The 23,231-nt window shown below is 55.3% G+C and overlaps 5 protein-coding genes across 5 annotated transcripts; 4 read left to right on the top strand and 1 right to left on the bottom strand.

Annotated features, from left to right (window-relative positions):
* Positions 1-2,768: 2,768 nt before the first annotated feature.
* On the top strand, positions 2,769-4,525 carry M406DRAFT_294443 (RNA-binding domain-containing protein; the record flags this gene model as incomplete). Its single annotated transcript, XM_040919140.1, has 5 exons — positions 2,769-2,841; positions 2,900-3,007; positions 3,432-3,575; positions 3,640-3,906; positions 3,967-4,525. Exons 1-5 carry the CDS (start codon positions 2,774-2,776, stop codon positions 4,523-4,525), a joined length of 1,146 nt encoding a protein of 381 aa, XP_040773682.1. The 5' UTR covers positions 2,769-2,773.
* Positions 4,526-4,642: 117 nt separating this feature from the next.
* On the bottom strand, positions 4,643-6,188 carry M406DRAFT_357558 (uncharacterized protein). The gene has a single exon (XM_040923711.1). The coding sequence runs from the start codon at positions 5,172-5,174 to the stop codon at positions 4,920-4,922; it is 255 nt and encodes an 84-aa protein (XP_040773681.1). The 5' UTR covers positions 5,175-6,188; the 3' UTR covers positions 4,643-4,919.
* Positions 6,189-6,724: 536 nt separating this feature from the next.
* Positions 6,725-8,519, top strand: M406DRAFT_357557 (uncharacterized protein). The gene is made up of 2 exons (XM_040923710.1): positions 6,725-6,922; positions 7,057-8,519. Exons 1-2 carry the CDS (start codon positions 6,890-6,892, stop codon positions 8,176-8,178), a joined length of 1,155 nt encoding a protein of 384 aa, XP_040773680.1. The 5' UTR covers positions 6,725-6,889; the 3' UTR covers positions 8,179-8,519.
* An 829-nt stretch (positions 8,520-9,348) lies between these two features.
* On the top strand, positions 9,349-15,147 carry M406DRAFT_63530 (uncharacterized protein; the record flags this gene model as incomplete). Its single annotated transcript, XM_040924840.1, has 5 exons — positions 9,349-10,296; positions 10,456-11,762; positions 11,805-11,952; positions 11,983-14,967; positions 15,007-15,147. The coding sequence occupies 5 exons, from the start codon at positions 9,349-9,351 to the stop codon at positions 15,145-15,147; spliced, it is 5,529 nt and encodes a 1,842-aa protein (XP_040773679.1).
* A 636-nt stretch (positions 15,148-15,783) lies between these two features.
* On the top strand, positions 15,784-18,581 carry M406DRAFT_99144 (uncharacterized protein). Its single transcript, XM_040926442.1, has 3 exons — positions 15,784-16,892; positions 16,980-17,713; positions 17,798-18,581. Exons 1-3 carry the CDS (start codon positions 16,322-16,324, stop codon positions 18,098-18,100), a joined length of 1,608 nt encoding a protein of 535 aa, XP_040773678.1. The 5' UTR covers positions 15,784-16,321; the 3' UTR covers positions 18,101-18,581.
* Positions 18,582-23,231: the final 4,650 nt, after the last annotated feature.

Raw genomic sequence — 23,231 nt, 5'->3', positions numbered from 1 at the left:
AGTCTACTGTACCACTCTTCGACTTCCTGTCTTCAAGCTGTAAGGCGTCATACTTATCAAAAGTCTTTGACTCCCGACTGGTTTCCTGATTACCTTTGTAAGCTTGAGTTTCTTTTTATCTCTTGTCTGTTTCTTTTCAATCTACGCCTGCCGTGATTTCCCATGAGACCACAATACATGCGACTATGGATGGAACCGTCAACCTGGAGCAATTGGACGCCTCTTGGACTCTCCTTTATTCCGGCCCCGCAGAAGGACCATCCAGCTTGGATTAGCGATACAGCATGTTGGAACTCATGTTGTGTTGCCGGCGGTCTTGCTCTGGCATTTGGACATATCCCGATACAGCCCGGCCTTCAGCTCTTCCTCAAGCCAAGGATCAAGGAGGAGTCGATGGCACTCCAGCACCCAAGCAGCCGCTGCGGAAATGAAGGATGGGTGCTTTTTGGGGCTTGCGGTTGCCCTCGTTTGACCGTGCAGCAAGTTCTCGAACAGTCGAAAGATCAGGAGACTGGCAATTTGATGGCATCTTTCCTTTTATGATCCATCCTGGCTGTTGCTGAGGCTCATTCAATATGCGCCTGCTTGGGGGTTTGGGTTGCCGAGCACCTATACCCGCCAGTACAGGCCGGAATTGTGGTTGCGAGTTGCCAGGAGGACGCTCTGCCCGCTTGGCTCCGTCATTGGTCTCAGCTAGTACCCGCACGGCAGCTCTTCTGCCATGTCCAAAATGGCTGGTCACAGAGAGTGGCTTTCCTCTCTTGGGTCAGGTTCCGACTTCGGCCGCCACTTCAACCCTTTTGGCCAACTCAATGGGATCAACCTTTGTCGGCGTCACCCCCCCAAGCTTAACATCCAAGACTTGGCACTGCACGGGTTTGGCACTATGGAGTCGTGGTCCGTGGTGCCTCTCTAGCAGATTTCTGCCCAGGTTGATGATGTGGATCAGTCGTCGTTTGACTGCCAAGGATAGCTCGTAAGGGATTGTTCTCCGAGACCCACGGCTGGACAACTTCTCTCTGCTGCATCAGCCTCCAGCCGGCTCACGACTGCCAGCTGTGGGCAGTCTGCCACAGGCTACGCAGGGAGATGTTGTTCTTCATCGAAGGATACGTACCGGCGAACAAGGAACAGGACCTTTGGTCAGATGGCCATCCCATCACCCCAAAGCGTTGGCCGACCGCCTTCCCTAATGATCAGAGGCTTGCTCAGTTAACAAGCTTCAGTCCTTGTCTTGGCCTGCTTCATTTTTCCACTCTGTTTTCTTCTTCTCTCTTGCTCTGCCCTTATGCTTGACAAGGCTATTCATGATACGACTCGTTCGGCCTAACTGACCCTTCTACCGCAGGGCCCGTTATTTTCGAATCTATCTGACCCTGTTACGAACAACATTCCATTTATTTTCGTAAGTTATAAGCTATTTTGGTCTCTGTTGGCTTGCCTCAATCAACCTTTGTCCTTCCTGCTTTCTGTTGTTCTTCTTAATATGCTGTGAGCACATCGCAACGCATTCATACCCCCCCCCCCCCAATTGTTGTACCCTGACATCCATAAATACCTCTCCTTGCTGAGTGCTAGGACACTTCACATGCTACACATAGCAAGAGAAACCTCTATGCCACCTTATCTGGTCAAGCAATTGCGAGATCTTTGATGAGTTTTCCACAATGCTGCCGCAACCACCCCCCCCCCCCTTCCTGCCTTATCGACTCTCGGACTTGCCAAATCACCCACACACACTGCTCTGGTTCAATTCGTTTCATGCACAGCATTCCTTACTTCCTTGACTGTCCCTCATGGTCTCAGAATTGGTCTGGACTGGCTCTTGCCTCTTCTGAAGGCAACATGCTGGAATGCCTTGCAGCTTATGACTGTCTTGGCAGCAGGACAAGCCACTATCCTGGTTGAGAGTTCTTCCTAATATTGTTGTCACTGAGGCTTTTTGGGGGTTGTCCTTACTGAGCTGTTTCATTTGCGATGCCCTTCTGGATGTTTCTCAAGCTGTGAACGAACGCTTCGCTATTGCTCTGAACAGCAGCACAAGTCAATACGGGCTCTCATAAGGGTTATGATAGTTCATCATTCCCCAGTTGATCCATTATACTTGTACATGCACTATGCTCTGAGGAGATGTTCATGGCCAGTCAAGTGTTCCTTGTCGAGGCCTTCAGACCCTGACTACATGGAGCTCCAAACTTGACACAGGATGAGTTTTTAAGGTCTTTCAGTGCAGTTGTTTGAGCCCAGGCTTTCGCAGGCTTTTTGTGGTGACTATTACACATGGCTTGTAGGAATACATCAGTGATGTTTCGACACCCATCTAGGACATTGAATTCTCTGACTGGCCAATTGACCAGTATAGACGAGTCACTGTTCTCCTGCCGTTTGTAGGGCTCTCAGGGAGATTCGATCTGTGTACAGAGTTGCACAGAATCAATCCCCCTCTTGTCTTCCCACAGATCTTTATCACTTCTTTCCCCCCTGCCAACAAAGACAAACATCCGCGGGCACCGTTCAAAACGGTTTACCCGTGTCTGTTGTTCCGCAACCGTTTCACTTCGTCCTTGCGCATCCTGCATTCTCTTTCTGCTACTTTCTTGTCCCTTCAGCGTACTCGTTGGTTCGCCATCCAGCCGCTACCTTCCCCACATCTGTTTGACATTTTGGACACCTGTTGTTTGCTCTTTCAGCTCATTTCTGTGTCTAACGCTCTCTAGTCACGATGTCTTTCCCAACCAACGGTGGCTTTGACTCGAATGGCGGCGGCAATGGTATGGACAACCAGCTGCCTGCTGCGCCTGCCGGCCAGTCTGTCTCCAACGAGGCTGCCCGTACTCTTTGGTAAGTGGGTTCCACATTCCAGGCTCCTCGGGAGATAATCCTGACATCAACTTCCCAGGATGGGGGACCTCGATACTTGGATGGACGAGTCTTTCGTGAAGTCTCTCTTCCAGAACCAGACTGGTGACATTGTCAACGTGAAGATCATTCGTGATCGCAACTCTGGGTACGTACAAAATCTCGGCCTCCTCCTTCCCCTTCATCCACACTCCTGCCCCTCGGAAGAGAAGGGACATGGAATCGCAAAAGCGGGCTGCCTGGAGCCCAGGATATTGGCACTCACTGTCTTGCCTCGCTCCTTCTCTGCTCCATAACCTCAAACCCGCACTCGCACCATTGAATCCCGGGTCGACGCCTGTGTCGTCATCTTTGCCGTATTCCTCGGCTGTCTCTTCCCATTCATCCCAAGCAATGCTCACAAGCCTTTCCACGCCGTGGAACCTCGTGAGGATTCATCCTTTGCCCTCTGCTGGCTCGGACATACTTCTCACTTTCCTATATTTATTCACCTCTTCTCTTGAAACCGCCCCCCCCCCCTCCGGGCCTGGCTTTTCTAAGCTTATTGAGCCCGCAATACTGACTTTCTGCAGCAACGCTGGCTATTGTTTCGTCGAGTTCCCTGGACCTGAGGCCGCTAACAAGGCTTTGTCTCTGACTGGAACCCCCATCCCGGGTTCCAACGGCAAACACTTCAAGCTCAACTGGGCCTCCGGTGGTGGTCTCGTGGACCGACGGTGCGTTTCTTACTTGCCCTGTCTCCCCTCCTGAGTCCGCCTCTAATTTTTGGTGCATGAATAGTGACGATCGCGGCCCCGAGTTCTCGATCTTCGTCGGTGACCTTGGTCCTGAGGTGACCGAGTACGTCTTGGTCTCTCTGTTCCAGGCGCGCTTCCCTTCGTGCAAGAGTGCTAAGATCATGACCGATGCCAACACCGGCCAATCTCGTGGTTACGGCTTTGTCCGCTTCTCCGACGAGGGTGATCAACAGCGTGCTCTGATGGAAATGCAGGGCGTATACTGCGGTAACCGACCTATGCGAATCAGCACCGCCACGCCTAAGCAGCGGTATGCTCTGTCCGTCCACTCCTGCCAGACCACACCAGGCTAACTTAGAAGTCCTCACAGTCGAAACCAGCAGCACCCTTACGGAAACGGCGGAGGTCACGGCGGTCCCATGATGGGCAATCCCATGCAGCCAGTTGGCTGGGGCATGCAGCAAGCCCCCGCCCCCTTTTATCCCAACAACGGCTATGGACAGATGCAGCCGACTGGGCAGATGAACCAGTTCACCGACCCCAACAACACGACTGTCTTTGTTGGCGGTCTCTCTGGCTACGTGACTGAGGACGAGCTCCGCTCTTTCTTCCAGGGCTTCGGCGAGATCACATATGTCAAGATCCCCCCTGGCAAGGGCTGTGGCTTTGTCCAGTTCGTTCACCGCCACGCTGCCGAGATGGCCATCAATCAGATGCAGGGCTATCCGATTGGCAACTCCCGTGTCCGCCTGTCTTGGGGACGTTCTCAGAACAATTCTGGCGTGGGTACTCCATACCGTCCTGCCCCTCCTCCCCCCCACTACGGTGGTGGTCCCCCGGGTCCCTACGGCCCTCATCACTTCGGTGGTGGCTTCGGCGGCAACCCTCCGCCTCCTCCTATGGCGGTACGTTTGTTGAGCTCGCCCTGATTTTTGTGCATCTCCTGTTCTCATCCTCCACACACCCGTTTCTTTTCTTTAACTGATGGCGAATGTCTAACGTTATCACTTCTTTTTAGTAATCGCCACCCCGAAGTCCCTGCCAGTGCCTTTTGTCGCATCTACATGGTGTTGAGGCGCGTGGAGTTAACGGCAGGAAAAGTTCTCATGATATCCGGAGTCTCTACACTCCTTGTTCACGGTCTTTTTTCTGCGGTCTGCGGTTTGCGTTCTGCTTGGGGATGCTTCGTCGCGTTAGTTTCTGAGATGCCTATTATTCGTCTCGGACAGTTCTTTTTCTTCCGCCGGCGCTCAACATCACAATTTAGCTTCTCAAGCGGCCACTCTCTGCGTCTTCGACTTTGACTTCGACTTGGCCTCGCGTTTATACCTTCTCTCCCTCCGAGCGGCTCAGTACATCACAAATCCCTCGACCGCAAACAGCACGAACTCTAGTGAGCGGGCAATATATCAGATGGGGTGGATGGACAATGGCCGACTTTCGGAATGCCACTCTTTTGAGATTTGATTTTTCCCTTCTTAGTCTGTTTCGGTTTCGGTTTGGCGCAACACCGCATTGGTTTTCTCTCCTGCTATACTGCCTGCCCCCCACCACAACTTCGGGATTTGTTCTGCACATGCTGGACAAACCCAATTTTGTGCTATGTGGGGAGCTTGCTTCATGTAGTGAGGTTTCTTGTCTGCGGTGGACTTATCTTAGGTGGTAGTACTGCGTCTCTTGCAAGCTGCGACTGACGTTAGGTCCTTTGAATGCCGAACTATGCTTTACTGATGAGATTTCTGCCCTTGTTAATCATGGATCCGCCTTTATTGGCTTGTGTTTTCGATCATTTCGTTGCTGGTATTACAAAAAACGCAATTGTCTGCAGCGTGTTTTGCACGGCCATTCGTGTCCCCTAATTTGTCGTTTCGATAACGGTCGACGACCATTTTGATGCGGCTTCACCTGTTCCTTGTGCGTGCAGCAGGACTGTACGAGGCTGGTCCGGCGACTATGATTCGGCGGAACGACAGTTGAATGATCAGGCTCTGTCTGAAGAAGTCTGCAGGTTTCTGGAATGGTCCGTGTCGTCTGCTGTACTTGCTCTTTATGTTACTCCTGCTGGACCTCGTGCTTCTTTGCCCCATCTTGGTTGGTGAACCTTGTTGTGTTCTTTCCCGTTGGGTCATTCGTCCGTTGGGCTTGATGATCTACTAATGTTCATTCTTGTCCACTCAAAGAAGCGGGAGAAGTGTTTCTCTCACTCGAGACTTTCGACTGCGTTCTCCTGTACTCCGAGATCGCCATTTAGACAGCCAGATTATATGGTAACGTGGATATTACAAGAGAAGATCTAGTGGATCAGCAAGTAAGGTAAGTAAGAATGAAGAGATCTTGCTCTATACACGCAAAATGAAATGTAGTGAAGAGGTGGTGCATCCCCTCCCCCTCGGGGGGCGGGGGGTGGGCTCTAGATTTAGATACCGGAACCCTCAGGGAAGACTTTCGATGACGGTTCTCGTTACTTGAAAGCAACCTGCAGACAGAACTTTAGCACCTGAAACCGTATCTAAGTCCTGTCTTTGATCATGAGATCAGGCTTGAGAAAGGGAACTGTGGTACATGGCAATCGATATCCATTGAACATTGACGAACATTTGCGCCCCAAAATTCGAGAAGTCAAGCTTAGAGAAAGGGTCAGCTTTTTAAACATGTCACATGTGGGTAACAGAAGTGCACCCATACTAGGCGGATCGTTGGTAGTGGCTTTTTTCCCTTTCTAACTTTTTCTCTTTTTGGCCCTCCTTTTCCGTCCGATCTTGGAAGATTGATCTTCCCCCAGGTGTCAGTGCCCGGCCCTGCAGCAGTACCTTGCAGTACCCTGAAGCCTCTGAAGCGCGTCGCCTGTAGTCGGTTGCGGCAGGCTTTCAGTGCGCCCCCCCTTCTCCCGAGGGCAACAATCTTCAGCGCCGCTGAGCCGAGCTTGAAGCGAGCGGGCCAAGCATTTAAACCGACAAGCTCCGAATTCTAGTGGGGCTTGGTCGACCATGCCAGTAACCGCGGCCGAGACGGAGCGAAGAAGCGATAGCTCTATCATTGAATTTGTTTCCGCTGCGCTATTTGCAGGCAGTCAAAGCTTGGTTTTCTCTCTACTCTTCTGCCTGACTTAGACCACCACCACCCATCCTCACATAGAACCAGATTTTCTTTTGTCGGCGCCGTGCTCTTGGGTAGCTTCCTGGACGACTTGACGATCAAACCGCAAACTATAGCTTCTTGCCTTCTTCTTTCCTCGTCCCTACAAATAAATCTCCACTCCGGATCCCATTTACCTCCTTCAGAGTTCCGGCAAGATGCTGTCTAGAAACTCGACAAGGACGGCTACGGTCAGTGACGTTGAGCCATTTCCCCCAACAATTCTCCATGGATGGAGGAGAGAACAGAAGAACACGAGGTGACGGGCGTGTGTGGGTGTATGAGACGAGGACAAGAGGCTGACGAGATGAATGCTGCACTACAGAGCCTCTTGCGCGCCGCCGCCAAGCAACAGCAACCATCGATCGCCGCACGATCCTACGCGACCGTCCAGCGCGACATCTTCAAGCCCGCCAAGTACGGCGGCAAGTACACCGTCACCCTTATCCCCGGTGATGGTATCGGTTCCGAGGTTGCAGAGAGCGTCAAGACGCTCTTCAAGGCCGACAATGTCCCCATCGAGTGGGAGCAGCTCGACGTCACGGGTATCGACAGCGGCACGAGCACCAGGTCGGCTGAGGACATGTTCAAGGAGGCCGTGGCGTCGCTGCGCCGCAACAAGCTGGGCCTGAAGGGTATTCTGCACACCCCGCTCGAGCGCTCCGGACACAAGTCCTTCAACGTGGCCATGCGCCAGGAGCTCGACATCTACGCCTCCATCTCGCTGATCAAGAACGTTCCCGGCTACGAGACGCGCCACAAGAACGTCGACATGTGCATCATCCGTGAGAACACCGAGGGTGAATACTCGGGCCTCGAGCACCAGTCGGTCAAGGGCGTCGTCGAGTCGCTCAAGATCATCACGCGTGCCAAGTCGGAGCGCATCGCCAAGTTCGCCTTCAGCTTCGCCCTGGCCAACAACCGCAAGAAGGTGACGTGTATCCACAAGGCCAACATCATGAAGCTGGCCGACGGCCTGTTCCGCACCACCTTCCAGAAGACGGCCGCCGAGTACCCCACCATCGAGGCCAATGACATGATCGTCGACAACGCCTCCATGCAGTGCGTCTCTAGGCCCCAGCAGTTCGACGTCATGGTCATGCCTAACCTGTACGGCGGCATCCTGTCCAACATTGGCGCGGCGCTGGTGGGCGGTCCGGGTATCGTGCCTGGCTGCAACATGGGTCGTGACGTCGCTGTCTTCGAGCCAGGCTGCCGTCACGTCGGCCTCGATATCCAGGGCAAGGACCAGGCCAACCCCAGCGCGCTGATCCTGTCCGGCAGCATGCTCCTCCGCCACCTCGGCCTCGACGATCACGCCAACAGGATCTCCAAGGCCATCTACGCAGTTATTGCCGACGGCAAGGTGCGCACCCGCGACATGGGTGGTGTCAACTCGACGCACGAGTTCACCAAGGCCATCCTGGAGAAGATGGAGAAGTCGTAGAAGGAGACAAGAGAGGATGAGAGACAGAAGGAGATGCATATACATACACACAACACACTACACAGACACACCCACACCCACAACTCACACAATGGACCAGAATGCGTGGAGGCTGAGATATCCAGTGGAGGCTGGCAAGGAGGGGAAAATCGAGATTGATTACGAATCAAAAATAACAAAACAAAAGGGATGGTATCTTGCATCAGGGCGGTAACGGCTGGGCAAGGTAGACTGTCATGGAGGGCGTCAGCGGGGGTGGTCATCTCTGCGCCCTCAGGGTAGCAATACCATGTATAACCTAGTGGGCAAGCATATATAAATCAACTGCATCTTTTCTTACTACTCTTTCTGGAATGAATAGTAGAGCAGACAAAGGCAGAGGGACCTGGAGGCGCGGTAATGGTTGGTCTATGATCTTGACTGCTATTTGTGATAAGCCCCATATCGAATGCTGAGAACGGCAGTGAATTAATGTGCCAGGAATGAGAACTAGTTGACGATAGATGCAACGAACGGAGATATCTACAGATGACCACATCTACGAAGACAAACGATATAGCCTCTCTGATTTAATTTGCTGGGAGGAGAATATGATTGCTTTGGTCAATTTGTAACGTCGATGCTAGGTTGGTTGGGCTGTTGGTACGTGAGGGAAGAGAATGCCGCTAACAATGACAGCGGTAAACTTGCCGGGACAGTGTTAGTACTGTACTTTGATCATATGGTGACAGTCCATCGATCCATATGCACGCACGGCCAGCCCGACTTAGTAACGAGGCCGCGTGAATAAAGTTGCTGTCTGATTTTCCGATTCAACAGGCAGACCACGTTCTTACGCAAGATGCTCTCGTGTTGTGGAAAGTAACAGCCATTATTCCTTTCATTTATGGCAGACGGGGTCCCTTTTTACCCATTTTTCTTGGAGCCCTCTTTTCTCTCTCCGCCATCTGGCAAGGGCCCGCCATCTCGAGCATCCAAACGCACCTGCATTTCTCATCATCAACCTTCATCTTAACCATCGACGCATCATCATCCACCCCCATCGTTCAACCAACCACATCTAACGTCCACGATACATATCTCTCACTTACTCCTCTTCCCCCCCCCCTCTCTCTCTCTCTTTCTCGCTCTACTGTCCCCTTATGAGAATAACGCACACAGGCTTTCGCCATGGCCTCCGCTGAACAGCGTGAGATCGATCTCGTCGACAAGGTCAACCTGCGCATCATCAACGTCGCCAACCAAGGACCCAAGCTCACTGCCCTCCTCAAGACCTACCTGGCACCACTCCTGCTCAAAGCTGGCAGCGAGCATGCAGCTGTTCGGCAGAAAGTCGTGCTGATCGCCCACCGCCTCAAGACCTTCATCAAGTCGCCTGATGTGGTGCTGCCCGTGGCCACCCTGCTGGAGCAGTACATGAAGAACCCCCACCCGATCATCAGGCAGCTGGATATCACCTTCATACAGCACAGTATCGAGAGGATCCAGCCTGACGAGAGGAGGGCAATCGTGGAGCTGCTCCTGGGGGGCATCGCGAGTGACGAGGGGCGCGCTGTGGGCGCGAGGTTCAACCTGTTCCTGCATGTGCTGAAGGACATAGTCGTCCCTCCAAGGGGTAGCAAGAAGGATGAGGTCTTCCGCAGCGAGCTTGGCCTGACGGAGGCCGAGGATGCGGCCTTTGTGGCGGAGAAGCTCGGCCACATCTTCCTCCTCGTTCTCGGCGAGGAGAAGAGCTCGCCTGGTCTGACCGAGGACGAGATAACGTTCCTCACCTTGGGAAAACCTACAGAGACGTGGAACACGACAGGCATCGACAGCCTAGATCTGCCGTTGACGAGGATCCGTGCCGTCAAGCTGCTCGAGAGCGGCGCCTTCACGGACGACGAGCGGTTCCTGCCCGCTGTGTATGCAGCGAGCAGTACGGACTACAGGATCAATAGCGTGGGCGAGGCCATGTTGATGCGGAGCAAAGCCAGCTTGGAAGACGAGGAGCGGGTGAAGACTCTGTATGAGAGGCATGCGTGTCTGCCGCCGCCGTATCGAATACGCATCCTCAACCTGCTGTCGAAATCGGCAGCATCTACAGACTCCAAATTCACAGAGGAGATCCTCTCAGTAGTGAGGCGAGATTTCGGCGGTAGTGTTACTTTTGTCGATGATAACGATGATGATGTTGCCGATGCTGCCGCTCATACTTATCTTTATGCTAATGATACTACTGCGGATGCTGCTAATGCTGATGCTGGTGATGCTGCTGCTGGGCCAACTACGGGTGAGCCGAGACCCGATGGTCTCCAGCTGGCAAAGATCCACAGGGCCCTTTTTGCGTACCTCAACTGGCTGGCGCGCATAGGGCCTGGACGGGGCGACTTTGACGTCGGGCGTATGCTGGTCGAAATGCTGAAGACATTCATCACGGTGGAGCTGGGGTGGCCGAAGCCCAAGCAATCGATGAACACGCTCGATGGCCAGGTCTTGCGTGCGAGGGCCTTCGAGACGATCGGGTTGCTTGCCAAGAGCAGCCCAATGAAACCGAAAAAGCAACTCTATCTCGTCGCGTGGCTCCTCCGGTCCCTCTCTGAAGACCCGACGCCGGATCTGGTGGTCAACATTGAAGGTGCCTTGTCGAGTATGGCCTCACTCTTCAAGTTCAACGACCAAAATCTCCTCGAGCTCCGCTCCATACTCATCGCCTACATGTTTCTCCCCGACGGCGGCGATGCCATCCGCAGCACACGCCATGCCGTCACGAAACTTGTGAACCGATGCCTGCCCCTCTCCGATCCACTGGCGCGATGGATGAACATCGTCGCAATTGCAGGGCGCGAGGATGAGCGCACCGAGGTCATAGAGGAGGGACTCAAGGGCCTTGACCCGTGGTGGTACCAACTCAACGACGACCAGCGCCACCAACCGATTCCAGACTGGCAGTCCCTCACACACCATTTCTTCAAAAGCAGGATTGATTGCGGCACCCCGCCTTCGAGGATCGTTCAAGGCGTTCAGCAGAATTTTCCTAACCTGGCGGACACCGCATACCCGACGGCCGTGGCATATTGCAAGAAGATGCTATTCGCGACGGCCCTGAACAAGACGTTCAAGTTCGGGCCTGACTGGGAGAGACAGCTCGAGACCCTGGTGCAGACAGACCGGCAGACGAGGTCCGAGATCGAGGTGTACCTCGGTAGTGTACAGGGGACCTCGCTGACGGACCTTCTGGAGGCTGCCTTCGAGGGCATCAAGGAGGACGCTCGCTCTACCGAAGAATGTGCTAGGGCCTTTGTCGACGTGGCCTCGCTGTGTACCATCGGCGTGCTGGCGCCGTTCGCCATGAAAGGGCTCCACAACCTCCTGGCTGTGCTCCAGTCGAACAACAAGGAGGTGAGGGCTCTCGCTGCGCGTTGCATCGGCATCCTAGGCGCGCACCCTGTGGTGCCTATGGAGACGCTCAACGTCTTGCACCACATCCTGCTCGAGCGGGCCAGGGGCTGGAAGACGGCCGTCGGTGCAGAGATGAATGCTGTCGAGGGCGCATTCCTTGCCCTGGGCCATCTGTGGTCCAGAGGCAGATACTATCCTCACCGGTTCGTGGCCCCGCCACGCTGGCAGGATGAATCAGAGGTGAGCTCGCAGGATCCACCTCCACCCAAGAGGCGGAGGACTGACTCGGGACAGGACATCGCCAAGCAAGCTGCTGCCGCGATACAGAGCATGAAGGAGTCATTCCTCATGGGCAAGGACGCACCCAATGATACCCTGAGCATCCGGCCCGAGGTCTGGATGCCTTCTGCCAAGGATCTGCAGAGCGCGCCAGCGTCCTTCCAAGACGTCATCCTCACGGTGAAGGCACAGCTGTGGACGGCGTCCTTTGTCGACGAGAAGAAGCCCATCGACACAGAACTCGACCTGCTGGTGCCACAGTGTAAGAAGGGGAACGAGCGCGCCATCACGGCGCTTGGGCGGCTGACCATCGGTTGGAGCGATGGCAGTGCCGAGGTGGACACTGTGCTCTCGAAGCTCTACGAGCTGCACGAGCTCAAGCAGGCCGAGGTGCACTTCACCATCGGCGAGGCCATCACCGCTACAGTGGTGCGCTGGGACTCGGATATCGTCGGGCTGACGGCCGACGTTAAGTCTACGTGGGGCGACTACCGCGTGGGCATGCGCCCTGAGAAGATGAAGCAGGCCCTGAATAAGATCTTGGCAGACTGCAAGACCACGAAGCCGTCGCTGCTCAAGGCGTCCGGCATCTGGCTCTTCTCCATCATCCGCTACTGTGCGCATCTACCTGACATCCAGTCCCGGCTGCGCGAGTGCCAGGTTGCCTTCATGCGGCTCCTCAGCGCCCGCGATGAGCTGGTCCAGGAGACGGCCTCGCGCGGTCTCGCGCTGGTGTACGAAAGGGGCACGCAGGCGCTCAAAGAGGACCTGGTCAAGGATCTCGTGGGTGCGTTCACGGGCTCGAGCACCCAGCTCAAGGTCGAGGAGGAGACGGAGCTGTTCGAGGCGGGCGCCCTTCCGACGGGAGAGGGCAAGTCCGTCACCTCGTACAAGGACATTGTGAGCCTGGCCAACGAAGTGGGTGACCAGACGCTAGTCTACAAGTTCATGTCCCTCGCGTCTAACGCGGCGACATGGTCTACACGGTCTGCTTTTGGCAAGTTTGGGCTGAGCAACATCCTCTCCGGGACGGAGATCGACCCCAAGCTGTACCCAAAGCTGTACAGGTACCGCTTCGACCCAAACCCCAATGTCCAGCGGTCCATGAACGACATATGGAAGGCACTCGTCAAGGACTCAAACGCGGTCGCCGAGAAACACTTTGATGCCATCATAACCGACCTGCTCAAGTCCATTCACGGCAAGGAGTGGCGGGTCCGCCAGGCAAGCTGCGCAGCGATCACAGACCTGATCGGCGGACGGCCCTTCCAGAAATATGAGAAATACTACGGCGAGATCTGGACTAAGGCCCTGAAGGTGCTGGACGATGTCAAGGCAACCGTCCGCGAGTCCGCCATGCGCCTGTGCATGAGCATGGCCAATACGCTGACGCGCCAGCTCGAAGAAGGCGGCGTGTCGGCCTCGGCGCGGGACATGATGGCCTCCACCCTCCCGTTTCTGCTCTCTGACAATGGTATCGAGAGCAGCGTCGAGGAGGTGAAGAGCTTTGCCATCACGACCGTCATCACCATCACCAAGACCGGCGGCAAGGCCTTGCAGCCGTACATTGCCAATATCGTGAGCCACATGCTGGGTCTTCTCAGCACGATCGAGCCAGACGCGGTCAACTACTACTACCAGCGCTTCGGGGAGGACGGCCGCGGCAAGATCGACAAACTGCGGAGCCAGATGGTGGGCCAGAGCCCCATCTTCCAGGCGATCGAGAACTGCCTGCGCAATGCGGACGCCGACGTGATGCCGCAGCTTGCGGCAGGGCTTGAAGAGACCATCAAGAGCGCCATCGGCATGCCCACCAAAGTCGGCTGCGGAAGGGTCCTTGGGACGCTGGCGACGCGCCACACGAGCGACTTTCAACCGTACGCGGCGCGTTTCCTGCAGATCATGGAGAAACAGGCCCTAGACAAGAACGACGAGGTCAGCGGTGGATATGCGCGGGCTGCAGCGTACATCATGCGACATGCACCCAGCGAGGCCAAGGAGCACTTTGTGGACAAGTATGTCGCGCTGTTCTTCGCAGCCGAGGATGAGGCGAGGCGGGAAAAGGTCGCTGCGGTGATCTTGTCTCTGAGCAAGATCTCGCCGGACCACTTTAGCGCGCTCGAGGGCAGCCTGTTGCCGTTTAGCTATCTGGGCATGCACGACACGGACGAGTACGTGGCCAAAGCCTTCAAGGAGGTCTGGGAGACGCACGCCGGATCTGCGCGCACAGCGACGAGATTTGTGCCGGAGATTGTCGCCCTGGTGACGAGGAGCCTGGACGCGCCGCAGTGGAGCCTCAAGCACGCGGGCGCGCTGACGGTAGGCGATGCGGTCCGGGCTGTCGCTGCACAGGGCGATCTGACCGGGTCGACGGTCAACGTAGGGCAGCTGCGGCAGCTCTGGCCCGCTCTCGACAAGGCCCTCGCACTCAAGACGTTCGAAGGCAAGGAGAAGCTGCTCGACGCCCTGGCGGATGTGCACACCAAGGCCAAGGCTTTCTGGGAGGGCGATGGAACGGTGGCAGCCCAGCTGAAGAAGATGGTGCTGCGAGAGGCCAAGAGGAACAACGAGGCGTACCGGGTGCATGCATTCAAATGTCTCTGCCAGTGTGCGGCTGCGCGCGATGACCTGGAAGGCGGACTTTGGAAGGACATTGTGGGAATTGTCAAGCCTTTTCTGGAGGCGTATGTCGATGATGAGAAAAACCACACTGAGGCTAATAGCTCGACGGGCGATGCAAAGGAAGTGGCAAAGGCGAGGGAGAGCGAGCTCCAGGCCTACAAGACAGTGCTCAATGCCACTGAGGCGGTCGCGAGAGGATACAGCCGGCCCATGATGCGCAAGGCGCCGCTGGACGTTCTGAGGGAGATCCTGGACGTGCTGGCGCCGTTCCTGGACAAGAGAAAGTTCGACTCTATCAGGAGGGAGGTCTGGTATGACTGTGCAGGGGATCTGATGGGCGAGTCGGCCAAGACAGACCCGACTACGACAGCGACGGCGGGCAGCGACAACAAAGACAGCAGTGGCGAGAAAGTGGCGCTGGACTACTTTGCGACGCTGGACGCGGACAAGCCTGATGTGGGTGTCGAGTCACACCGTCTGGCGAGGGCCAAGGCCACGCTTGCGCTGGTCCGGGCTGTCAGGAGAGGTGTCTTTGGGCCTGCGGAGGGGGCGAAGGAGCAGATTAAGAAGACGGTTGAGACTGCTCTGGAGGGTGAGAGGTCGATGGAGGTGAAGAAGGTTGTGAAGGAGGCACTCGCGGCGTTGAACGAGGGCGGTGATGTTCGTCTGGTCTCTCTCAGTACTTAGTTCATGAATGACGTGTGTATGATGATTGTTTATATTTTTATCTACTATTCGTATCCAGGATTTAGATACTGGAATGATTTATGATGATCGTGGGAAGTAAGTCTATTAGATATAAAATAATAAAAAATTAGAAAGAAGAAGAAAAGAAACAAACATTTCTCAGGGCTGCGTGGAGGATGGGCGTGTCAACTTACTGTTGTCAGTAGCTGTAGAATGCACTGTAAACAAGGCCTGACTGTTAGGCTTCACGGGAGGGGCCGCAGTTGTTGCACCCCTGCGGAACTTGCTACTTACTACTTGAATTAAGGTGCGGGGGGTGCTGCAGTAGGCGCTCCAGTGCTCTTATATAATAAGTACAGTACTTAGCATGTACTGCAAGTGCTACGGTAAAGGCGCCAAGCATGCTCAGGTACCATGGTAGTACCACGGTACACAGCACTAAGGCGAAGCTCACTGGCGGGGCTAACCTGTTAGGTTGCGTCATGCACCGGCGCCTGAAGCGATTGCCATTGGGAACTTCTTAAAGTGTGCCACCAGACCAGACCGCAAATGGTCAGCTAACACATCAAATGTCCGTCCATTTTCATCTTTGCCCCCATACCAAACAACAACCCCTCCTTTGACAAGAAACCACCACCACAATCAACAGCAGCTTGGTTTCCTGACCCCGCCTCCTCAACCAGTCACACACACGATACGTTACTTAAGTACATCTAGGCACGGCCACCGATTCTAGGACGGACAAGGCAACCGCGTGCTACAGACCGCACCTGGCCTGGCGGGAACAAGCACCTGCGACCAGAAACCAACCCCCGGCCCTCCCCAGCTGGCTTTTTCTTTAGTCGCCGCAAACCACACCAATCTCGTCTCTGTTTCCTTTTTGCCTTTGACGGCCCAAGAGGAAGAGGCAGAGCTTGCCAGCGAGGCGCCAACAGGGTCGAACACAACAGACGAAGAAGAAGAAGGACGTAACGAGCAGGTACCTTCTCTCCTCTCGAGACCGAACGAAGAAGGTCTCAACAGGTCCTCGCCTCTCAACAAACACCGACCTTTCGCCTCCCTTTCTCGCCACACCTCAGACGAACCTGAAGCCCAATCACCTCAGGGGGAAAAGGCACCAAGGAGAAAAGAAAAAAAAACACACACATACCTACATACAGAACAGACCGTCAAGATGGATGACGCCGTGGCACAGTTCATGGCCTTCACCAACCAGAATGCCACCGTCGCCGCGGGTTGCCTCAGTATGACAGATGGGGACGTCATGGCTGCGGTCAACATGTTCTTTGAGAACCCCGACATTGCGAACTCCTTCTCCGACCATGCCTCTGCCAACGCGGCGACGTCGTCGTCCTCTGCTACTGCTGGTGCTGCTACTTCCGCCCCTGCAGCTCAACCACAATCCTTATCGCGCTCTGCCGGCCGAGAAGACCCTTCTGGCGTTATTCACATAGATTCGGACGACGACGTTGACTTTGATGGGCTAGATGATGATAGCGGCGAGCATGTCGAATCTATAGAACGCATCCAGCGCATCGCCCAGGAGAATGATGACGAGGCCATCGCCCGTCGCATGCAGGAGGAGATGTACGGCCAGAACGCCATGGATACCGATGGCGTGCGTGCTCCGATCGCAAGAACCACTGAGACTCTGGTGGCTCCCAGCGGCTATGCTGCTGCGGCAGACGAGGACGACTACAGCGCCCTTCCCGGCTTCATGACCTCGAGAGCCCGCACGGCACAATGTGAGAAAGATGGACCCATCCTTAATATGACGTGATATCGTCCGCAAAGAAAACCAACGGGACACGGGCTGACAGTCAGAATACTAGTGAGGGGCAATCCCTTTGGCCAGTCGATCTGGGAGGACGACGCCCAGCCACCCGGGCCTCCTTCCTTCGCCGAGGCAGCTGGTGGTAGCGCCGCCGGCGGCGAGCGGGCCCGGCGCCTCGCCGACCTCTTCCGCCCTCCCTACCAGCTGATGTCGCATCTCTCGTGGGACGACGCGCGGGAAGAGGGCAAGGCAAGCAAGATGTGGATCCTCGTCAACGTGCAGGACATGAACGACTTCAACTGTCAGGCTCTGAACCGAGATATATGGAAGGATGACGCCATCACCGCCCTGGTCCAGGAGAGCTTCATATTCCTGCAGTACAGCAAGGACGATCCTCGCGCCACCGAGTACAACACGTTTTACTTTCCACACCACGCCCAGGAGAACCGAGACAACTTCCCACATGTCGCGATTATTGATCCTCGCACGGGTGAGCAAGTCAAGGTGTGGTCGGGCATCCCCTTCCCATCGGCGCAGGACTTTCTCTCCCAGCTTGTCGAGTTTCTGGACCGCTACTCGCTGGCGCGCAACAGCAAGAACCCTGTGTCGAAGCAGAAGGCGCCGCAGCGGGCTGTGGATGTGGACCGCATGACAGAGGAAGAGATGCTGGAGCTGGCAATGCGCAACAGTCTTGCGACCAATGGCCATGAGACCTCGGCTGCCGCTGTCAACGTGCACGACCCAGACGCCCTGACGAAATCCCTCGAGCTGGACAAGAACAAGGGCAAGGGCGTCGCTGCCGACGTCGAGGACGAGGCCATAGCCGATGCACCACCTTTGGAGGAAGAGCAGGAGGCGAGCGTTCCCGCGGCAGAGGACTCCGTCTTTGCCGAAATTGCCGCCGATAGGCCGCATGTCGAGCCAGAGCAAAGTCCAAGGGTTACGAGGATCCAGTTCCGGCATGCCAACGGCAGGGTGATCCGGCGGTTTCTCCTTTCTGATCCTGTCCGGCGCATCTACGAGTGGCTCAAGGCAGAACCGCTCGACGGAGGGGCGGGCGCCGTGTTTGAGCTCAAGGTGATGCCGCAGGGCAAGGATCTGTTGGATGACCTGGACAGGACGGTTGAGGAGGCTGGGCTCAAGCAGGCTACCGTCATGGTCGAGTACATTGGGTCTTGAGAGCACAGGAGATGTTCCCCCTCAGTGAGGCTTACGAATTACCTATGGGTGGGGTAGGATCTTGATACGCTTAATGGTGGGACTGGGGAGAGGAGGTGGAGAAGAGGAGTTGGGGTGCTTCCTTTACTCGATACGAGGATGGACAATCAACGGTGCTGGTTTCTTACACAGTTCAGCTCATGGTTCATGGTTCATGACTCTGGTCTTGAGTCGTGGCTGTCATTAGACACGAGGCTCCTTGACTTTTGGAGGATGGCTTGTTTCCGTATCTTCTTTTCTTCTCTCCTTTTTTTTCTTCTTTGTTCTCCTTTCTTCTTCTGCTGTTTCTTTCGGGAGGCGTCACGGCAAATGGATCAGGCCAGGCTAGGCCCGGTAGACACGGCATTGAAACGCATCAGGCACACACAGCCCATGACCATAGATCTAGGAAGATGAAAAAGGGAAAAGGGTCTCCCACCCTAGACATCAGTCCTTTTCCTACAAGCATTGAGAGAAAGATAGAGCAAAAATAAAAGAGCCAGGCCAACCAGACAGACAGACAGATAGACAGACAGAGAGATAGCCAGCCAGGTAATAGGTGGACTTGCAAGCTCTGTCTCAAGCTCTTACTCTCTCACCCCATATACCGAACATGTTGAGCAGGAAACCCACACAGGAACACGAACGATTGACATGACATGCTCACATCCAATGGGGGTGGCCCCACCGACCATGACATGAGACTGCAAGTGATATCATTTCATGATGGCACGATGCCGGCAATGCCGTTGATTGCTGAGCGCTGATGAAGAGAGACAAGATGTTTTGTATTGAAATGAGGTCCCAGGCAAGCCTTGGTTGACAATGACTGACACGAACACGAAAGGGGTTGGAGAGAGAGAGAGAGGGGGGGGGGGGGGGACGACAGTTGAACAAGGGTTGTTGTTTGGTTTCTTGGGGTGGTTTTTCGGCAACAGCAGCGCGGCTATTTTGCAAAAAGAGCACTCCCTCTCCAATGATAGAGCTGAGACCAGGGATGGTTTTGTTTTGGGTTGGCTTTCCCCTGCCCCGTGCATTTTTTCCCCATTCTAAGAAATACCTGGTTGTTGAACCCCACGATTTGGATGGGTGCTTTGGTTTCTCTGGTTTTGCTGACAACAGATCAACTTTGAATAGGCTTGGCTTGGCTTGCCTGTCATGGTTGGTTTAATGTTCATGTTGATGTTGATGTTCATCTTCTGGCTGACGATGTGACTGTTTTGTGTTCTCTCCCTTGTTCTGGTCTCACTTTTCTATTTCTTTTTGGGTTTCGTATTAAGGTCTACCTTCTCTTTTATTCCCTTATTTCTGATTCTTTCTCTCTCCTGTATTTGGTAGGCTTGTACTATAAAATCTCGCCTAGCCCATTCAGTTTCAATCCAAAGCCCCCAAATCCAGCGCATATACAGTGGGTCTTTTGCACCGTATGCACCAAAAGGAAGGAGGCTGGCAAACAAGGAAGCGCGATCTACAAGACGGTTACGGAACTGTCAGACGTGCTTCCACGCGAATTCCACACGTGCAACACGACCGACCACCGACATTCTTTTTCCTCACTCACGCGCGGCCAACTTGTTTCTTCTTCTTCGTCTTCAGCACGGCACAGCAATAGAAGAATCTTGTTCCTACTGTCGTCATCAATTCCTCACACAGCATTGCATTGTTCCCCTCGACTTTTTCCTTTCTTTCTTTTTCTGCACGAGTACAAGAAAGGAGAACTAGGAGGGTTGCAACGTGGGACTCACATCATTCGTCCAAGCCCAACATACTCGTGTGTTTTCCCTTGTCGCCAGGGGAACAACAACACCTGCAGCCAGCAGCCAGCAGCCAGCCCAGACTACCAATCAGACTACCAACCAGACTGCCTGCCAGACTGCCAGCCCTGCCAACTTGCAACCTCACCGCCGCATCCGAGGCAATCCACGAAAGACAAAAGGAGAGAGAAAGTGACGACAGGGCCCAGCTGCTGCTACCAGCTCCCAGCTCCCGCGCCCCACAACTCCACCGTCGAGCCCAGCCCCTCCAGATCGCTGAGTCGAAAGGGGGGGGGCAAGGAAAGCCAGAAACCATAGTATCCACCCTCGACCAACGGCCCGATCCTACATCGACCCGCCCTGACGAGCGTCGTCTTCACGCTCTCCTCCCTCTCTCTCCTCTCCTCTCTCTGTGTCGCCCCCGACCCGCCCGTCGTCAAACGACGCCCTCCTTCTTTCTTTGCCCTTCGAGCTCGACTCGTCAGGACGTGTGCGTGCGTGTGTGTGTTTGCGTGGGACGCCACTGACTGTTCGCGACGAGACGAGTGTGAGAAACGGGCGGCACCATGGCTGGACGGGAGAAGGACTGGGACGAGAACAATGAGGGGTCTCCCGATCCCGAGACCTTGTATACCAAGGAGTTCTGCATCGGTTCGTTCGTTCCACATGATCCTTGACTACAAATTTTTTTTTTCCTTTTCTTTTTCCTACTCTCTACTGGCTCCAGAGGCTGCTAGGAGAGGTGTGGAGGTGTGCTTGTGTGTCCTTGGGCGGCTTGCAGGAGCATCGCGTTGACTTTTCTACTCGTGTGTTCGTAGGCGGTGGCAGTTTTGGCAAGGTCTACAAAGGGTACGCTCGAAATCTTCGCCCTTCCCCAACCTGGCCCAAGCCCAGCCCAGCCCCAATCAAGTCGCTTCCCCTCAAATCCCTCCCTCTCGTGTGTGCTTGCTCGCTCGCTGGTCGTGGCACCTCAAGCTGACCATAACCTCCTTCTTCCGTGCCCTTACAGTGTCGACAAGCGGACCGGTCACGCGGTAGCCATCAAGATTATCGATATTGAGAGCGCCGAGGACGAGGTCGAAGACATCATCCAGGAAATTGCCATCCTGTCGGAGCTGCAGTCCCCCTATGTCACAAAATACTACGGCTCCTACGCAAAGGGTGCGGAGCTATGGATCGTTATGGAGTTCTGTTCTGGCGGGAGCTGTGCCGATCTGATGAAGCCTGGCAAAATCGAGGAGGAGTACATTGCCATCATCGTCAGGGAGCTGCTGCTGGGGCTGGACTACCTACACTCGGACAAGAAGCTGCACCGGGATGTGAAGGCTGCCAATGTCCTCCTGAGCTCCAACGGCCAGGTCAAGCTGGCCGACTTTGGCGTCTCGGGCCAGCTCTCCGCCACCATGACCAAGAAGAACACCTTCGTAGGCACACCCTTCTGGATGGCACCCGAGGTCATTAAGCAGTCAGGCTACGACCACAGGGCGGATATATGGTCCCTCGGCATCACAGCCCTGGAGCTGGCCAATGGCGAACCGCCCTATGCCGACATACACCCAATGAAGGTCCTCTTCCTGATTCCAAAGAACCCACCGCCGCGCCTCGAGAGGGACACCTTCTCCAAGGTCTTCAAGGACTTTGTCGCATGCTGCCTACAGCGCGACCCCAAGGACCGGCCCACGGCCAAGGACTTGTTGAAGCACCCCTTCGTAAAAAAGGCCAAGAAGACGAGCTATCTGACGGAGCTGATCGAGCGGTCCACCCGCTGGGCTGCCACCCACAAGAACGTGGACGATGAGGAATCCTTAGACGAGGTTGGTCAGCCGGCGAATTTACAGCCCGTAAACGAGGACATGTGGGATTTCGGCACCGTCCGGTTGGTGGGCAACCAGGGCCAGGTGGTGCACAGGCCGGGACTGAACCCGATGGACGAGTCAGCCATGAACGCGCGGTCGTCAAGACCACTCGAACCCGCGGATGACTATGGCGAGAGGAGGCGGGAAGTGTCACCGACAAAGGCCCTGATCGACAAGGAGCGGGATACGTTCAGGACGACGGGCTCCACCTCGGGCACGGCAAGGCAGGTGTCGCCGCAGAGGAAGCCCGTGGGCAGCGGTGTTGGGCCGGGGTCTCCTTCGAAAGTGCCCCTGCCACCCTCTCCTCCGAAGCAGTCACAGTCACAGTCCCAGTCCCAGTCCCAGTCCCAGGGCCAAGAAACCCCTCGCGCATCGCAGATGAAGAGCATGCAGCAGAGAAGCACGAGCACGAGCACAACCAGCGAGTCTCCCGATTACGACAAGACCCTGCATGAACAGCTGCAGCGCGAGATTGGCAACATCAGCCTGGCGCCTGCGATGGGTCCAGAGAGGCGAGTTTCGAGGGAGCTGCCATTACCGCCACCGATGCAACGCCAGTCGTCCAAGGTTGGTCCCATGAAGCTTCCAGAAATACCTCCCTATCGCGGCAATCAACAGCAGCAGCAGCAGCAGCAGCAGTCGTCACAGCCTCTACAGCCTCTACCAGCATCGCCTCTACCGAGGATCACGAACCAACAACATCCCCTGCCTGCCAAACCTCAGCAGCCAGCGAGACAATACACCCAACCCGCTCTTTCTACCCAACAGCCGCCGCCGCCGCCGCCACAACAACAACAACAACAACAACAACAACAACATCAACAACAACAACAACAACAACAACAGCAGCAGCAGCAGCAGCAGCAGCAGCAGCAGTCATACTTCCCGCAACCACGGGCATTGCAGACACATAATCTGGGTCCTCTGCCGTCGAAGGAGGCCTACCGCGGCCCTCCTTCAGCAACACACTCGACCCACACACCCGAGCCGCAAACCCCAACACCTCTCTCCTTCCCTCCTCCAGCCCCGACCAACCCAAATGGCGACCTAGATGCGCTAAACGACGTGATATTCCCCGCGCTGGAGGAGGCGCTCAAGAGGCGCCAGATCCGCCTGCAGCAGATCTATCGATCGGGGAACCCTGCTGCGACCACACCAGGCATCGAGACCAGGACAGGCTCTGGCACGTTCTCAGGCCAACATTCCGCCCAGACCCCAAAACAGCAGCGCGCTGAGGCGGCACACGAGAAGGTGCGCAAGCTTGTCTACAAGCTGGCGCACGTATGCAAGGAGATTGACCATTACGACAAGGCTGAGCCCGTCGGCATGGGCAAGGATGTGGGCACTTTTCTGGAGGGGCTTCTAGAAGAGATATTGGTACGGGTGGAACCGCTCGATGAGGAGGAGGGGATGTAAGTTGAGGGATTGGGTGGGGTTTTGCAATGGTGGTGTATAGATGGAAAAACAGCACATAACTAAAGCGCCTACGGTGTGTACTTGTAC

This window comes from Cryphonectria parasitica, assembly GCF_011745365.1.
Source record: "Cryphonectria parasitica EP155 unplaced genomic scaffold M406scaffold_7, whole genome shotgun sequence".
In the NCBI taxonomy this organism is placed as follows: domain Eukaryota; kingdom Fungi; phylum Ascomycota; class Sordariomycetes; order Diaporthales; family Cryphonectriaceae; genus Cryphonectria; species Cryphonectria parasitica.
This window is presented reverse-complemented; position numbering and strand designations above follow the sequence as displayed.

Bases quoted from the DNA above. Each gene is read 5' to 3' on its own strand.
- M406DRAFT_357558 (XM_040923711.1), bottom strand. From the start codon at position 5,174: ATGTGCAGAACAAATCCCGAAGTTGTGGTGGGGGGCAGGCAGTATAGC.
- M406DRAFT_357557 (XM_040923710.1), top strand. From the start codon at position 6,890: ATGCTGTCTAGAAACTCGACAAGGACGGCTACG. The intron at 6,923-7,056 runs GTCAGTGACGTT...GCTGCACTACAG, and splicing joins ACTCGACAAGGACGGCTACG to AGCCTCTTGCGCGCCGCCGC.
- M406DRAFT_99144 (XM_040926442.1), top strand. From the start codon at position 16,322: ATGGATGACGCCGTGGCACAGTTCATGGCCTTCACCAACCAGAATGCC. The intron at 16,893-16,979 runs GTGAGAAAGATG...TCAGAATACTAG, and splicing joins GAGAGCCCGCACGGCACAAT to TGAGGGGCAATCCCTTTGGC. The intron at 17,714-17,797 runs GTCGCTGCCGAC...CCCGCGGCAGAG, and splicing joins ACAAGAACAAGGGCAAGGGC to GACTCCGTCTTTGCCGAAAT.